The sequence below is a fragment of the Moschus berezovskii genome, chromosome 4 (assembly GCF_049115385.1).
Source record: "Moschus berezovskii isolate FMDL1 chromosome 4, NW_MosBer_1.0, whole genome shotgun sequence".
NCBI lineage: Eukaryota > Metazoa > Chordata > Mammalia > Artiodactyla > Moschidae > Moschus > Moschus berezovskii.
Genome location: NC_142463.1, coordinates 101,031,498 through 101,050,246, shown reverse-complemented (window position 1 = coordinate 101,050,246; position 18,749 = coordinate 101,031,498). Strand labels below are relative to the sequence as shown.

The 18,749-nt window shown below is 43.2% G+C and overlaps 1 protein-coding gene across 4 annotated transcripts in view; it reads right to left on the bottom strand.

Moving 5' to 3' along the window:
- The window catches only part of PDZK1 (PDZ domain containing 1), a 52,637-nt gene that overhangs the window by 6,103 nt on the left and 27,785 nt on the right, over positions 1 to 18,749 (bottom strand). For all 4 annotated transcript variants that reach the window (XM_088835665.1, XM_055401627.2, XM_088835666.1 and 1 more), the window contains 5 exons: positions 8,312 to 8,523; positions 7,316 to 7,562; positions 5,242 to 5,378; positions 4,196 to 4,391; positions 1,822 to 2,018 (listed from right to left, as the gene is read on the bottom strand). In XM_088835665.1, coding sequence (XP_088691791.1) covers positions 1,822 to 2,018; positions 4,196 to 4,391; positions 5,242 to 5,378; positions 7,316 to 7,562; positions 8,312 to 8,521 — 987 coding nt within the window. In that variant the 5' untranslated portion in view covers positions 8,522 to 8,523. The remainder of the gene's footprint in view (positions 1 to 1,821; positions 2,019 to 4,195; positions 4,392 to 5,241; positions 5,379 to 7,315; positions 7,563 to 8,311; positions 8,524 to 18,749) is intronic.

Sequence of the window (18,749 nt, the reverse complement as noted above, 5' to 3'; positions counted from 1 at the left end):
TTCTAGGCAAGAGTACTGGAGTGGCGTGCCATTGCCTTCTCCGTTCCCATCTCTAACAATGTATAACTGACAGTTACAGTTGTATATGTTTGAGGTGTACGCATCATGATTTGCTAGACATATACATTGTGAAATGATTACCACGATCAAGTTAATTAACAGATCATTACCTTACATAGTTACCATTTAGCCTTTTAAATTCTTGACAATGTTTTCCTTTCTTCCCCAAAACCTATGGTTGTTCAAACTAAATATTCACATAATGTCTTACAAAACCTCTTCCCTGGTTACTTTTCTTGACACTGGCCTAAAGTGAGGTTGTCAGGACTGGACTCATTGTTGATTAACTCATTTCACACAATAACCACCCTTTACCATAGATACACCCACCTTACAATGAAGGAAACAGGCACAGGAAGGGTAATTTATCCAGAATTACATTACTGGTAATTTCAGGTATAGTTTGATCAACTCAGAACAGTAATACTATCATCTTCAAAAGCCAAGTGTCAATTAATATAACCTTAAATTGAGTTTTTTGGGTCGGGGCAGCTACTTAAAGTGTCATCAAGTTTTCTTCACTTTTTTCTATAGTCATCAGTTCAGACCTCACCATTTGGTATTTATAGAATTTACTTTTAAGTTAGTTTAGTACTTGAAATATATTCCTGATTAAACTTTAAACTTACTAGTTTTTATTCTTCTATCTTGACTAGATATTTTAAGTACTAGTCTCTAGTAATCATCCAGCAACACATTAAGTCATCTGTATGACTTAAGTATATTAAATATGTTTTCCATGTCTCCATCCACATTTAATAATATACTAGCTTAGGAATAAACAGCACGCTATTAGACATCTGTCCGGGTTGACATTTGGTCCAGTATCAAATACTCTTAGGTATGGTTGTTCAACTAGCTAAAAAGCCATTAATTTTTCTATCATCCAGTTCACTCTTTAGTCTTCTTTACATAAATGTCTTGAAATATCTATTCAAAATGTGCTGGGAGGGAGTATGGCATAATAAATTAAAACTTGCTTTCAAATACTGTCTTCAGTCTTTGCTAAAATGGGTGATTTTAGCCAATCACTTAGTCTCTCTAAGCTTCAACTTTTTTTGAGGCTAATTCTACCACCCATAATATTCCTCCCTCTATATCATTTATACACCTTTGGATGCTTCTATTGTATATCACATAGAACAAGTTCATCTTTGTTCATTTTTGTGACCAACACCCAACAAGGCAGATGATACTTTAGAAGGCCCCTGAATGTCTGCTAAGCTAGAGTGAACCTCAGTTCTTGTGATAAAATTGTTATAAAAAACCTTAAAATATGCAGACAATAGCTATTGTGACTAAGAGATGAAATAAGGTTAGTCTGACACAGCTTAGCCTTGGTGAATCTGTGTTTCTACTCCCTTGCTAAAGGTTTATAAACTAATAATCCCTTCTAGGCTTTTCCATGCGGTTGACAGAACACACTGGTCTATAGATTAAACTCCAGTCATTCCCTATTTGGGAACGTTAGGACTACATCTGTTTATTTCCAGGCTATTGTTCAGAGATTTTTCCCAGGTCACCAAGAGAAATTCTGCAGTTATATTTGCAAATTCTTTCAAAAATCTTATTTCCAAGGACTTAAACCTCATGAACCCATCACATTCTCTTAGCTACCAATTTGAGCTTCAGTGCAGCTTAAATGATGATTGTTATGCCTCTTCCAGTATGAAGATCAAAGTGGTAACTTAACTGAAGTTTGAGGGCAGGAGTGAATGGACCCAGCCTTAATTCATGAATATGTGACCTTGTATTACTTACCAGTTTGTATATGTTGTCTGTCTCTTTGTCTACCACCAACAGAGAGGTCTGATCTCCACCCTTTCTAATCATTTCCACCACACTGTCATGATCAAGGGACTCCACAGACTTGCCATTGACAGCAACTACCAGGTCATTGTTCTTCAAGCCAGCCTTTTCTGCTGGACTTTTGGAATCTATGTCCTTGATGATTTGACCTACCCCGCCCCCAAAAAAAATTTAAATAGAATTATCAGAAAGATCCCTAGAAAACAAACTGGGAGATTTCTGCTGGGGCCTAAAGCCCTTATAAAATAGATATAAAAGGCATGCTGAATACATCTCCTGTCCTTCCCACTAGGATATCTATATGCATCCTATCCACCTCGATCTTTGGTCAGAACTCATTCCAGGAATAAACACAGTCATTAATAATGAAAGGGTCTTGAAAAGAATGTTATTACTAAAAGTGTTTGGGATTCAATCTTGACAAAACAGCATGCTAAGCAGTAAGGGTCAGCAAAGTCCCAGGAAGTCAGTGTGCATATTTGTATGCTTATGTAGAAGCTAAACCATAAAAAAGGGGAGGAGAGGATGGGAAGAATGGTGAACAAAACCGAAGAATTCAGACCTCAGGAAACCCAAGCTAGCCTTTTAGTAGCAGTTGGGCAGATTCGGTTGTGAATGGATTTGTGAGTGCATGCCACACAGATGGGTGTTGAGTCTTCAGGAATTGAACCATCTTCACAAGAAGCCTTCAGATCTCTCACCCTTTTTTTTTTTTTTTTTTTTTGCCCCTCAAACAGTTTTAACAAGCTCCAATTTGACTTTTCCAGCTAGTTGCTTGGCATCTCTTGGTCACCTGTTAGTGTGAGCACCATCCTCCTGTCACTGACATGTAGGATGATTCTTCCTCAGCATCCACTCCCTGTGTCTAATCAGCCAAGTCCTTCGATGCTACCTTAATATCGTTACACATCTCTTCTGGAGCCCTAGTTCCTCTACCTGAAATGCAGTTTGTATTCATTCCTGCCTTGAATTCTTCCTAAACTGCTGCCTTACCAGTTGCTCTCCCCTCCTTGTTTGCCTTCTCTAGTACAGACCTGCCTTCAGATTCATCTTGATGCAATGTCTGAGCGAGTCACTCCCCAGCATAACAGCATGAGTGTGAGCTTTGGAACTAAACAGACCTAATTTTGATCCTAGCTGTACTAGAACTATTTGACCATATAAAAATTGTATCTTCTTCAAGTCCCCAGTTTCAGCAAGTCTTGCAAAATTATTAGGAGTAATTGGAGATGTGTAAAGCCACCAAGACAATGTAGGCTTCATTTTTCTTCTCTCTCACACTGTTCAAAAAATAACTTTCCACTAACTCTGGAAATAAGTCTAAACTCCTCAACGTTCACTAACAGTCCATCATACGTCTCTCCAACTGACCTTTCTAACTTGATTTTCTGTGCTACACTTTAAATGGCAGCCAAACTGAGCCTGTGTCTTCCTGCTTTATTCACACAATCCTATCTTCATGGATTGGACTTACTTGTCCCTACCCCATCAACTTGCCCAAATTCTATTCATACTACAAAGCCAGAGCTCAAGTGCTACCTTTACTTTGAGGCCTCCCAGTACCTTTTTAGTGAGAAAAACTTGCTCCAACATTGAATTTCCATAGTATCTTACCTGCCCTGTTTTAAGATATTTCTCACCATCTACCTTCAGTTATGGACATAAGTGTCTTATCTCTCCTAGTAAATAGGGGTCTTCTTGACTGAAGAATTCTTATCACATTCATTTGATATTCTCAAAGATCCTGAGGATGTTTTTATATCATAAGAGCCAAATTAATGTCTCATAAATTAATATAAATATATATGATGGAAAGAAAATGGCAACTTCTGGGTGAATAACAGTTTTCATGGCCTGAACCTACATTTTTTTTACTAATGTATTCAGCTTGTGTAGGAGGACCTTAATTCTTATTGAATTACAGGGAATCAGAAAGACTCCTGGTTCTATTCATGTCCCAGGCCCCCACCCACACCCCTGCCTCAGATGTAGTGGTGTGTTGGCGCTGTCGCACACCAGCTCATGAAAATACTTCTCAACTTTGCATTCTATGACAGCATGTTGTAGCTTGAAATCAGACATGGTGGGAGTATTTACACCACAACGAAACAACACATGCTACATATTAGGGCTTTTTTTCTTTTCCAGAGAGCCAATTTACTGGCATGCTACTGCTCAGATCCAAAATTCTGCCTTATAATTCTGCTATGAAAACCTAAGGATACCCTGATGGGGGGCTGGGGGGCCTAATGGAACTCTGGAGTCAGACTGGGATGAAGAATTGGATGGTTACACTGCCAAGTTTTCTGCTCTTCAAGTGCCTTACCTTTCTGTTCTGGGCTTTCCCTCAGGTAGAAACCATAGCCATTGCTTCCCTTCTTCATCTCTACAACACGGGGCTGGCAGGGTAGCAGTTTCAGACTGGCTGTTTCTCTCTTGACTTTTATCTTCTGCTCGTTATGGTGCTTGTCAGTTTCCTTGTCCACAAGCAGGAATGTGATGCGGCTTCCAGACTTCTTCACCTGCAACAACACTCACAGGTGAGGACCAACATCAGTCTCCAAGAAAGATGCTGGGAAACAGGAAAGTTTCTGTGTTGAGGCACACAGTCTGTAGATTAAACAGGATACATGGGATATAAATCCTGAGCTTAAGCTGTGATACTGTTCTGTACCACCTCACTGGTATTTATTTATCTCCCCTTATACAGTTGTTTTTCCCTTTGTTAAGTATGACGTCATCCACACAGGTGCTAACTGAACCCAAGTGAAAGCTGGAATTCAGAAAACCCAGAAAGGTACTTAGGTGAAGACTAGGAAAGGAATTTGGAAAAGAAAGTAAAGGTCTACTTTGAAATATCATTCTACCACGAAAAGATAAAGTTGGTCAATTTTCAAGGTTCCATATGACCCCAAAGGAAAACCTCTGAGTGTTTTCCATGCATCGTGGAATCATGCTGGGCGTAAGATATGGGGTATAACACATCAAATACTCCTCATGTATAACTCGATATTCATCCCCCACACTGGTCATCTTCCAGCTTGTATTAAAACACTTTAGTAACATTGGTTCAACATCGAATTTATTACAAGTTTAAAGAGTGATTCCAGTAAATTACATATAAGATCCAGAAGATAATGGTTCTTTAGAACACTTTTCTTCAAGACAACATGAAACTAGCAAAGGCCTTATTCTAAAACCCTCTGTTAATACTGCTTACACCACTAGTGAGTCTGTTTGCTCTCAATACAAAGATTTAGCTTCCCATTATCATAGTCTTCCCATCATAAACTACCATTCCTGTCTTCCTGTCACTTCCAGTGAGAGCAGACTGAAAGTTAAAGGTGAGAAAAGTACTCCTTTGGGATATACCTTTTCAACTACCTCCTCATGGCTGGCATCCTCTACATTCTCTCCATTCACTTCAATCAAGTGGTCATCAACCAGGACTCCAGCTTTCATAGCCACGCCTTGAGGTTTTATGTCAGTCATGTACACTCCGTTTTTCCCTGAAAGACAGTAGTGGGTAGACGAGTGTCACAGCTCCATTACACTGAAAGTCTACCAGCAAAGGGTTTCCCCAATAATATAAAACTAGAACTTTGCATTTTTGGGCTAACTCAAATAGACTTTGATACAGAATGACAACTACAGCTCATAGCACAACCTTGACACAGCCATTACTCAGTTGGTTTTTACTGATTTGAATAGGATTTCTGAGCCCAACTAAGTACGGAGAAGGACTCTCAAGTGGCATAGGCCTCTTGAACCAGAAAGTTGCAAATCATGCCCACTCTGCATCACTGTGTCATACTCCTTTTCCTTTGCATGTGTCGAATTAGACAGCATCTGCTCTGTTCTGTCCTCTTTAAAACTATCACCAACTACCACACCGCAGTGGACTGAATAAATCTCACTGATGCAGGCTAAAGAAAACAGGCACAGGAAGAGAGGAAAGCATACACACATACGGTCAGTCTGGATCAGCTGGTAGTATGATTTAGGTGCTTCTTAAAGAAATGCTGTCAGTTCTTTCAAGATAGTATTTCAGCCTAGGCAAAGGGTACCTTCATTATGACTATATAAACCATTTGTAAAGAATAATAATAACTTAAACTCTGCTTTCTTAAATACTTGGCATTTCTCTATTACCTTTTTATATGTTTGTCATGAAGAAAACATTTTCTTCATAAAGCTAATTTAAACCTTTCACCACAGACATTACACAAGGCCAAACGAATAGAGTCCGAACTACAATTTCTTTCTTTCTTTTCTTTTTTTACCATATTACTGATAATAAACCTCTGAGAAGTGCCAAGCTTCCCTTGACCACCTATATCACTGTGTTTTAACAACTGACAAACTCAAGAGGTATCTCTTATAGCTAGTTTATTTCTCTTGCTAACAGGTTAAATAAGCCTTAGAAACCATGTTTAGTATTGGTCCGCTCTTTCCAAGCCAAGCCTTAGTTGCTCAGTTGCGTCCAACTCTTTGCAACCCCATGGACTATATATAGCCCACCAGGTTCCTCTGTCCATGGAATTCTCTAGGCAGGAACACTGGAGTGGGCTGCCATTTCCTTCTCCAGGGGATCTTCCCGACCCAGGGATCGAACATGCATCCCTTACATCTCCTGCACTGGCAGGCAGGTTCTTTACCAATAGAGCCACCTGGGAAGCTCTTTATTACGTAACCAAACTATGACCCACCACCACTGCCTCTCTAGTACAGAAAGAACAGGGAAGGGGCAACGTTAGAGGTGGAACCAAAGCCCTAACTCAGCAATGGTTCCAACCTCAATCCCAGTGAAACCATTAGAAAACCACGGTCAACTGTTCATGGGTCAGCCTGCAACTCTGAAATTCTAGGAACAGAAGTTCTCGCATTTTCTGATGGTTGGCGTTTCTCAAATCACTGCACCTCTCAGCTAGAGGTCAGGGAAACATCTCAGAGCATAGCCACAGCTGAGGGCACTATCTCGATGCCACAGGAAGGTGGGGATCTTGGCTGTGCCTGCAGCAACTCTTAACGGCACCTGATACATAAATAGGTGCTCAAGGATTTTTTGAATAAGTGGCCACCTGGACACTCAGAGATGAAAAGACATATCATTCTAATTCAAAAGTAGCTCATGGAGAGTCTCCTTTTTCTTGCCTCTTATTCTCCATTCTGTCCTCCATCTTTACCCGCAAAGAAGCATCCGCCCTCTAACCCTCTGGCCTCGAGCTTAACACACACAGGGAGACAGGAGTGCCCAGTGTCCCTCCACAGTGCGGTTGTCCAACATCCTGATCCTTCTTTGCACACCTGTACAAAGGAAGGGCCAGGGAGAGAGGCTGCTGTTGAATCTCCGTAGCAACTGACAAGTTAGTCAACGAAGCCGTTAACAGATGCCAATCGCTCTCTTCCAGAAAGCTGTTGGTCCCTGCCCCACCTTCACGCTCACCTTGGACAGTTTTCAGAGAGAAGCCATAGCTTCCCGCCTCTTTCACCAGGTAGCAGAGCCGTGGCTGCGTCCACGTCTGTGCTCCTCCGTTCATCACAGAGGGCGGCTTCTTATCGTTCAAGCTCGACTCCTGACTTTGACCCACCGCTTTCAAGTCTACTTGCTTTTTCATGGCTTTCTCGTAGGAATCCCCATCCAGAACTAGTAAAGTCACTGAATTCCCACTCTTTCTGACCAGATCCACAACCTAAGAGGAAGAAAGAAAAAGATTAACCAATAACCCTCTGTCAACCACCGGGGTTGTGGGTGAGAGAGCAGTGCTCACCATCTGACTCTGGAGATTCTATCAACTGACCCCTGACATCCGAGTAGTCAGCAGATCATCCCCCAGCCATCTCCACCTGGGCCCCACCAAGATCCAGGGACAGATTAGGCTGGGCCTTTAGCACCACTGGACTCGAGTGCAGGCCAAGCCCAGCCCAGGGAACTTTTACCAGGACCAGTCTTCTCCCGGGATGAATGCTGCCCCGAAGCACAGCAGGTCCTCCTGAGTCTATGGAGACCGCATAGTACAGTGGAAGGAGCACCCATTTAGAGGCAGGTAAAATGGGGTGAGGTCAGACGCTCCCATATGTTCACTGTGTGAACACATTAGCAAGCTAAGGTGTCTGAGCTTCCAATTCCTCGACTGTGAAATGGTACCTCATGGGTTGTGCCAAGGATTTAACAAAATAATGAATATGAAATTGCCTAGTATAGTCCTGTTCACATAGCAAATATGCAATGCACATGAGACCTGACACTATTCAAACCTAGGAGTAACTTTTACAGTTCTTGGGTAATCATAGGAGAGTTGATTAGCTGGCAAAATATAGCTGTAAAGGTGTCCTGCCCTACCAGTGGCAGCCAGGAAAGCGCCACTAACACCCAGAACTAAAATCATCAGAGATATAGGGGCTAAAGAGATCCTCAAAGAACTCCAAATATCCCACTTACCTGCATATGCTCTTCCTTGTCCACAAAGACACCATTGATCCTAAGAACTCTGTCTCCATCCTGGAGACCCGCCTTCTCTGCTGGGCTACCCTTCTCAATCACCCGGACCAGGTGGCCGTCAGTGTCCTTCTCAATTCGCAGGAAGAAGCCATAGCTTTTCCCTTCCTGTTTGGTTAGCTTACATTCTCGAGGGTTGAAGGTGGAGGCCATTTCTGTGATGAAAACCGAATGGGTAAATCTTCGAGAAAGAGTCTAATTGGGGTGAGAAATCTGTACTCCATCTCCTATACATCTTTTCTTATCACACCAGCTCCCGGCTGTTCAGGTGGCAACATTTGGGGTATGGGAGGTCACCTTCCAGGACTTGCTAGTGATTTCCAAATCTATTCCTCCCCAAAGATGACCTTTCACTTGAGTATCAGACCCATGTATTCAGCTAGGTACTGGACACAATTTCAGTAGTTCCAAAACCAAATTCCCTTTGGTCCCCTGACCAAAAGAAATTAGTTCCAAATATGTTACCTAAAATTTTTAAGAAAATCCAAGTTCACTTTCACTTAAATATCTGAAGAGCTTGCCAAGTTCAAGGCATTGACGATAAATCTGTGGACAAGACAGATCTATACTTTTCCTCTTGTGTCAGGGAGAACATGTTTTTACAGAAACGTGGTGAATGATCTACTAAGGAAGAACAGAGTGATAAGGGAGAATACAACAGAGTCTTGGGAGCAAGGAGTGAGGTGGGAAGAATAAAGTACAGCTTCCTAGAGAAATGACTTTTCCAAGACCTGAAGAATTAGTCAGAGTGGTGAGATGGGACAAGATAAGGAAGACCTCAAGCAATTAAAAATCAGAGAAGCCAGACCTTAGAGCTGACATGACACATTGGAAATAGAAAAGTAGTTTCCAGGACCGTGAGGTTCTAGTCAGAGAGGAATAGGGATTCCCCCACAGAGAGAGGGTTCCCACTGCCAGGTCAGATTTATCCCTCCTGAGGCCCCTTCCTTTTCCACCCATCCTGCTACTTCTTTCACCCCATGTAGGATCGAGGTCCTGGGCCACAGGATGAGGAAAGGAAAAGTGTAAAAGCTTGGAGCCCTATCACCCAGTCATTAAGTGTAAGATTCCTGCCAGGCACAGGAAGCTATATTCACTGTCCTGTGATAAACCATAAAGGAAAAGAATATGAAAAATATGTATGAGTGAATCACTTTGCTATACAGCAGAAATGAACACAACGTTGTATATCAACTATACATCAGTAAAATTTTTAAAAAAAATTTCCTGCCAGGGGTCCCCAACCCCTCCTGGTGGAAGCAATTTTTTTCCCATAGGAGATTGAGAACAGAGGCCAGAACTGCTGGTGTGTGTAAAGCAGAGGCTAGACTCTGCTGGGTCAACTGCCTGCTGGGCAAACCCTTATGTTCCCCTTGTCACAGCTCCCCACCGGTAACTCAGAATAAACCATCCGTCTCTCCTGGAAGGACAGGAGCAGAAGACTGCACAGGGTATGGAGCGGCGGCGGGGGGCCTGGGTGAATGAGCGACAACAAAGTGCTCCAGGCTCCCTAGAAGCCACGCATGGTGTTTCCAGTTGGCCATCTCTGACCTCCATGCCCACAGAGACAGTACACGTGCGGCAGAAAGCCTCACTAGGTCTCTGCAGAGTCTGGCAGACAAGCCACCAGGGGCGTGGATAACTAAGCAGCCAAGGAAACAAGAAACAGTGTTTCAAGTAATGTCTTAAGAGGGCCCGACGGCTAAGCTCACCACACTGAGGACCAAGGGCAGAGAAAAGTGAAGACACAATCACCAAGGTTGCCACCACACTTGGGAGAGTGTTAGCCGCTCTACTGTATCAGGACCAGCCACCAGGAAGATGCTGCTTTGGGAGGATAGGGGGGAAGTAGGGAGTGAGGGGAGAAGAGGGCAGCGCCAGAGTGGGGCTTCTCACACACAGGCATCTGTGTGTGGTCCCTCTGACTCTGACCTTTGGCTTCTCTTTCTGCTGATCATCTATCCCACAAGCATCGATTCCATTTGCCAACTTGAATCCACAGCTATGTCCAAACTTACTCCTAGATTCCTATCAGCTCTCAGTTCCATAGGCCTGAAAACTCTTGAAGGAAAAGAAAGAAAATCCCTCTGAAATTTGGAGGTAATTATAGAGAATCTTCATCCAAATCCTACAAAATTCTAAACATATCCTTATAATTATTCAAAATAAAGACCATTAGATGAGATATTTTCATCAAGAGATGAGGCTGTTTGTGATCAACATATGAATGCTCATTTCTAAAGTTGTTTGTTTAAACAATAAATGTAGGAGAGGGTGCGGAGAAAAGGGAACCCTCTTACACTGTTGGTGGGAATGCAAACTAGTACAGCCACTATGGAGAACAGTGTGGAGATTCCTTAAAAAACTGGAAATAGAACTGCCATACGACCCAGTAATCCCACTTCTGGGCATACACACTGAGGAGACCAGAATTGAAAGAGACATGTGTACCCCAATGTTCATCGCAGCACTGTTTACAATAGCCAGGACATGGAAGCAACCTAGATGTCCATCGGCAGATGAATGGATAAGAAAGCTGTGGTACATATACACAATGGAGTATTACTCAGCAATTAAAAAGAATGCATTTGAATCAGTTCTAATGAGGTAGATGAAACTGGAGCCTATTATACAGAGTGAAGTAAGTCAGAAAGAAAGACACCAATACGGTATATTAACACATATATATGGGATTTAGAAAGATGGTAACGATAACCCTGTATGTGAGATAGCAAAAGAGACACAGATGTAAAGAACAGACTTCTGGACTCTGTGGGAGAAGGCAAGGGTGGGATGATTTGAAAGAATAGCATTGAAATATGTATATTATCACATGTGAAACAGATCGCCAGTCCAGGTTCAATGCATGAGACAGGGCGCTCAGGACCGGTGCACTGGGATGACCCTGAGGGATGGGATGGGGAGGGAGGTGGGAGGGGGGTTCAAGATGGGAAACACATGTAAACCCATGGCTGATTCATGTCAATGTATGGCAAAAACCACTACAATATTGTAAAGTAATTAGCCTCCAATTAAAATAATTTTTAAAAAGTAATAACGTTGTTGTTTAGTCATTAAGTCATGTCCAACTCTTTGCAACCCCCTGGACTGTAGCCCACCAGGCTCCCCTGTCCATGGGATTGCCCAGGCCAGAATACTGGAGTGGGTTGCCTTTTCCTTCTCCAGGGGATCTTCCCAACCCAGGGATCAAACCAGAGTCTCCTGCATTGCAGGCAGATTCTTTACCACTGAGCCACCAAGGAAGCCGCACATTTCTAAGGTACCCACCCCTAAAATTCAGCCATCTCACACTCTGCAGTGGCAACCACAGGATCTTACTCTCTCAAGGATGGAAAGTGAAACTTCCTTGATAGCAGGACAGTCTAGTGTTTGGGGAGAGAATAGCAAAGCTTTCCTGTATCTCAATAGAGACCTGAAAGTCTGAAATAAAAGCAAACACAAATGCGTTTCTGGGCAAAATCTCAAGTTGTTTTGATTGTTTGTTTGTTTGTTTTAAGTTTCAAACAGCCAGAGAGTAATTACTCAGATCTGCACTTATGTCTTTGAAGGGTCAGGTGTTCAAGGTCAGAGTTTCTTTTCAACATCTATGGTTGAAGCCCAGAGAATTAGAGCCAGTTCACAACGATAAAAGTACTGATAGAAACGCTACCACATTGATGGGGAAACAGCCACTGCTCCAAGCCCCGGGTTACATCCTTCCACCCTGTTTGCCCTTCCCACAATTCAACCACTAAAGGATTAATGCTGGTGCCCACCTCAAACTGATGAAATATTTAACACTTTTAATTGTATCAATGCAGAAAGCCAATCAAACCTCCAAAGCCTGGACTTCCACAGAGCCCTGAAACTACCTGTCTCCTTTGCCATCTTGTAGAGAGACGGCTCAGCTGCGAGTCAGGAGGATGGGCTCTGGCACAGATCCAGTCCCGATGGATCCAGTCCACATCCTGGTGTTTCATGGGTCCCTAAAGCAGGGCTGGGATCCCTCACTTTAGCAAGACTGTCACTGCTCCATGATGAGGATGCCTGGGGCTATGGAACCTGGGGCTGAGCTAGGAAGGACCTTTGTATAAGAATGCTGTTTCTTCAAATATCATATATTAATGCATATGTATGGAATCTAGAAAAATGATACTAATGAACCTCTTTGTAGGGCAGCAGTGGAGACATGACCACACCTGTGGTCACAGTGCAGGCAGGAGAGGGTGGGATGAATTGAGAGAGTAGCATTGAAACATATACATTACCATATGTAAAGCAGATACCCAGCAGGAATCTGCTGTCTGATGCAAGGAGCTCAGCCTGGTGCTCTGTGACAACCCGGAAGAGTGGGGTGGGTCGGGGTGAGAGGGAGACTCAAGAGGGAGGGACACAAGAACACCTGTGGCTGATTCACATTGATGTATAGCAGAAACCAACACAACAGTATAAAGCAATTATCCCCTAATTAAGAAATACATTTTTAAAAGTACTGTTCCCTGTTTCTTCCTCCTTTTCTTGCAAATCAAAACCACAGTGAGATATCACCTCACATTGATCAGAATGGCTGTCATCAAAAAGACCACAACTAACAAGTGTTGATGAGTATGTGGAGAAAAGGAAACCTTCATACACTTGGTGGGAATGTAAACGGGTACATGGAAGACAGTACAAAGAGTCCTCAAAAAATTAAAAATAGAATTACATATGACCCAGCAATTCCACTCCTGGGTATATATCCAAAGACAATGAACACTAATTTGAAAAGATACACACCCCAATGTTCATAGCACTATTATTTACAATAGCCAAGATACAGAAGCAACCCAAGTGTCCACGGACAGATGAACGAATAAAGATGTGGTACATATAAACAACGGAAAACTACTTAGCCACAAAAAAGAATGAAATTTTGCAACGACATGGCTGGACCTGGAGGGTTCTGTGCTTAGTGAAATAAGTCAGACAGAGAAAGACAAATACTTACCTGTGGAATCTAAAAAATAAAATGAATATATGGAAACAAAAATAGATATAGAAAACAAACTAGTAGTTACAGTGGTGGGAGGGAAGGGGAGAGGGGCAAGACGGGGGTTGGGGATTAAGAGATACAAACTACTGTGTATAAAATAAATTAGCTACAAGGATATATTGTACAGCACAGGGAATACAGTGAATATTTTATAATAACTTTAAATGGAGTATGTACATGCTTAGTTGCTCAGTCATGTCTGACTCTTTGAGACCCCATGGACTGTAGCCAGGCTCCTCCATCCATGGAATTCCCCAGGCAAGAAATACTTATTCCACTCTAGTATTTCTTGCCTGGGGAATTCCATGGATGGAGGAGCCTGGTGGGCTACAGTCCATGGGGTCTCAATTAAATGCAGTATAGTCTATAAAAATTTTGAATCAGTATGCTGTACACCTGAAACAGAATAGTGTAAATCACTATACTTCAATTTTTAAAAATTAAAAACAAGTAAAGGTAATGATTTAAAAAAAAAAAATCCTGTTTTCTTTAGCCCTTACCCCCATCTTCCACTTCCTGAGAATACAGGGATCAGAGCCCTATGGTAGATAGATACGTAATTAGTGAAGGCCCGTGGATTTCTACAACATCATATGAGCAATTGTCTGAAACGAGTCCATCAAACCCTCAGTTGGCTTTATTCCCCAGTTTAAATAGCCAAGATAAAATACTGGAAATAAAAGAAAGCTCTAACCATTTCTGAGCTCTGAGGAAAGTCAATTCTTGGCAACAAAGTTGCTTATCTGTGGAAAGGAGAACAAAGTGCCAGCTGGTAGGTAGGAAAGACTCCAGGTAAGAGCCAAAGAGGTTTTTTTTAATCAAACTTAATTATTAATTGTACCTTTAGACCCCACTTTCTAAAAGGATTAGATTATTGCTACCAAGAAAGGGAATAATATGTCCATGGTCAAGGAGAAAATGCAGGTACATCTTAGAAGTTAGGAAGGCTAGGTAATGACAGCAGAGGAGGGCAGGTAGGACCTATGAAGGTGGCCAGAGAAAGAACTGAAGCCACCAAGTGATTTTCCACAGGAGAGAAATAGCTGGTAGGACCGAGGGGACTCTTCCAAGGCCAAGGCAGGCAAAGGTCTCCCAGGTCCAGGCAGCCATCAACATGGACCCATACCCGGTCCCAAGGGAACACCCACCCTCCCGGCAGGGCTGGGTAGAGCCACAAGTCTGAGCAGGAGCTGCTCCTGAGAGGATCGTGACCACAAAAGTGAAACTCAAACCACCAGAAGGGTTCAGCTTAGCTGGCCAAGGCTAGGAGGAAGCCTCATTTTCCCCTCAGTTTGTGTGTTTGCGTCTAGAACCTGCAGGACTTCCCCCAACAAGGCTAGTATGTGAAAAGAGTGAGTTTCCATTTTAACTGATCCCCAGGTCAGCGGGATCGCCAGCAGCGAAGTGCCGCTGCCTTGTCACTGGCACCTCAAAAAGCCGTCTATTCCATGATAGTTGCTGTAAGTGGAAAGGTTCAGTTAAAAAATACCATGGGCATAAATGCTCCTAAGACCTCCACTTCCACTCAGTGCAGGGGAGGACTAGAAGTGAGGGGATTTTAAAGATACTTAGTTTATCAAAATCCCTTGTCTCCTAAGAAATATTTGAGCATCTCAAGGTCAGTGGGAACCTGACAAGAACACAAAGCATCTCCCAAAACAAAAGGAAAACACAGGGTTTTCCGAATTACTTCCCACTCTAAAGCAGTTATCTAACTCCTGTTAGTTTACAGGTATTATTTTACGAAAGAATCCTGAAAACAGAAACAGACTCACAGATCTTGAAATCAAACTTTTGGTTACCAAAGGAGGAAAGTGAGGGAAAGTGCTGAATGAGGAGATTGGGACTGATACATACACACTACTATATATAAATCCCGGAGAAGGCAATGGCAAGCCAATCCAGTACTCTTGCCTAGAAAATCCCATGGATGGAGGAGCCTGGTAGGCTGCAGTCCATGGGGTCACTAAGGGTCGGACACAACTGAGCGACTTCACTTTCACTATATATAAATATATATATATATACATTTATATAAAATAGATAACTAATAAAGACCTACTGTTTAGCACAAGGAACTCCACTCAATATTTTGTAATAACCTATATGGAAAAAGAATGGATATATTATATATTACAATAATGAACGGATATATTATATACTTTATATATATATATAAAAGAACAAATATGTATATAATATATACATGTATATAAGATTCACTTTGCTATACACCTGAAACAAACAAGACATTATAAATCAACTATACTCCAATAAAAGTTTAAAAAAAAAGAATCCCCAAACTGCTACAGATCAGATCAAACACAAGTCAGGGAAGAGCAAATTTTTCTGAGGAAGGAAAAGATAACTCCTGGAAAAGTGAAGTCAGCAAGAATTAGAGGATCTTCATTCATCTCCTCAGTCCTGGGAGCTGTCTGCCTAAAGGCAGCAGCTGGTTTCCTCTGACAGAACAGATTTACTCAGTGGTTAGCATGAATCTATAGACCATCAGGTGATGCCCATAATAGTAAATCACGTTACCATTTAAAGCTCACCATGCTATATTCAGGCATGCTACATGATGTCATTTAATCCTCACCATCACCTTACATGTTTAATCTCTATCCTAGCTGGCCCGCAGAATCACTAACAGAGATTTATAAAAACAGATGCTCAGTTAGGCCCCACCTCAGATCTACTGACTCAGTCCAGGCTTGAAACCGGAACATGGGCATGTTTAGAATCCCCATGAGTTTAACAAACTCATGCTCAAAAGTGCTCTTTCTGCTCCCAGCTCCCCTTCTCTCCCCGTCAGCCTTGGGATAACACCCTCACGGATCAGAGGAGAATGTCAAGGCTGGGTGAACTATTAACAGCTACCTTGAGCTCACCTTTACTCAACTTGAGAAACCAAGGTGGCAGCTTGGTTAGGAGAGGTTCTCAGGATCCTGCTCTGCCCACGGTCCCGCCTGACCTGCAGCACAGGAGTATGTGGCAACCTAAAGCCTGTGCCTCTGCTTCCCACCACATTCTAGTTCTGCCCCAGGCAAACAGAACCCAGCAGATGAAAACAGACTTTAATAGCTCCCACAGGCTCTTTGTTCTGTGAATTAAGTCTGAGGGGACCCTTTCCAGCCCCGCTAAACCTAACCACCTTAGAGTTGAGGCTGGGACTTCCCTGATGGTTCAGTGGTTAAGAATCCGCCTGCCAATGCCGGGGACAGGGGTCCAACCCCTGGTCCAGGAAGATTCCGCGTGCAGTGATGCTGCAACGCGGAAGCCTGCAGGCCTTAGAGCCCGTGCACCACGACAAGAGAAGACGGCTCCATGAGAAGCCCGAGCGCCACAAGGAAGAGCAGCTCCCGCTCGCCTCAGCTGGGGAAAGCCCGCATGTGGCAACAAAGACCCAGTACCGACTAAATAATTTTTTTTTAAAGAGTTGAGGCCATTTCTCCTCCTCCATCATCCAATGGGTGGCAACCTAAGTTCCATTCCTGTCTGAGGCCAAACAACTAGATTATCCAATGAGCATCCTAGAGTACATGCAACTTGTTTGGGATCATGAACAAAGATCCCTCAAAATTCTACTGAACATCAAGAAGACATATTGCCCCAAATCTGATTTCACTGTGTCCATGCCACAAATATTTGCCTCATACTGCGGATGGTGATTGCATCCATGAAATTAAAAAATGCTTGCTCCTTGGAAGAAAACCTATGACCAGTCTAGACAGCATATTAAAAAGCAGAGACATTACTTTGTCCACAAAGGTCCATCTAGTCAAGGCTATGGTTTTTCCAGTAGTCATGTATGGATATGAGAGTTGGACTGTGAAGAAAGCTGATCGCCGAAAAATTGATGCTTTTGAACTGTGGTGCTGGAGAAGACTCTGGAGAGTCCCTTGAACTGCACGGAGATCCAACCAGTCCATTCTAAAGGAGATCAGTCCTGGGTGTTCATTGGAAGGACTGATGCTGAAGTTGAAACTCCAATACTTTGGCCACCTGATGTGGAGAGCTGACTCATTTGAAAAGACCCTGATGCTGGGAAAGGTTGAGGGCAGGAGGAGACAGGGACGACAGAGAATGAGATGGCTGGATGGCATCACCGACTCTATGAACATGAGTTTGAGTGAACTCAGGGAGTTGGTGATGGACAGGGAGGCCTGGCGTGCTGCGGTTCATGGGGTTGCAAAGAGTCGGACACGACTGAGCGACTGAACTGAACTGAACTGATGATGTGTAAAACACTGTTAAGTGGCTAAAGGAATAAAGTAAAACAACACCTATAGCCTCATGGACTTTATAGTTAAATAGGGGTGAAGAAAATTTTAGTACAGAACAAGCAACCACTATGAGCAGAGTATAAATGCCAGGAGACCTACAACATGAGACACATTAAGGAAAGCTTCTCAGTTCAGACATTGACAACAGATGAGTAGGTAGGACTTCAATAGGACAGAAGTAGGAAAAGAATATTCTAGCCACAAAGAATAGTATGAACCTCAGGCATGAAAGTGGCAAAGTTCTTGGGGATAGTCAAAGAAGAGCTAAAAACCCAAAGTGACTGAAGAACAGCCAACAGGAGGACAGCCAACACATCCTTTTGTCATGGGTGACAAGTTAGGCTGTAAAGGCCTCTAGTAACAGTCCAAGGGATCTGGCCTTATTTGGTGGTCAGCAAGTCCATTCTAAAGGAGATCAATCCTGGGTGTTCATTGGAAGGACTGATGCTAAAGCTGAAACTCCAATACTCTGGCCACCTCATGCGACAAGTTGACTCACTGGAAAAGACTCTGATGCTGGGAAAGGTTGGGGGCGGGAGGAGAAGGGGACGACGGAGAATGAGATGGCTGGATGGCATCACCGACTCTGTGGACATGACTTTGAGTGAACTCCGGGAGTTGGTGATGGACAGGGAGGCCTGGCGTGCTGTGATTCATGGGGTCGCAAAGAGTCAGACACGACTGAGCGACTGAACTGAACTGAACTGAAGGACCAAGCAGGGGCTTCCATGGTGGCACTATTGGTAAGGAATCCACCTGCCAATGTAGGAGTCATAAGAGATTCCTGGTTCAATCCCTGGGTCAGAAAGATTCCCTGGAGGAGGGCATGGCAACCCACTCCGGTATTCTTGCCTGGAGAATCCCATGGACAGAGGAGCCTGGCAGGCTACAGTCCATAGGGTCGCAAAGAGTCGGACACAACTGAAGTGACTTAGCACACACTCAGGCATGGACGAAGCGAGGCTTATAAGCAGAGGAAGGACAGGATTAGAGTTGGGCTCCATGGGTGGTAGCAGGGATGGCCTGGAGGAAAGACACCCTGGAGGTAAGCCAGGTAAGAAAG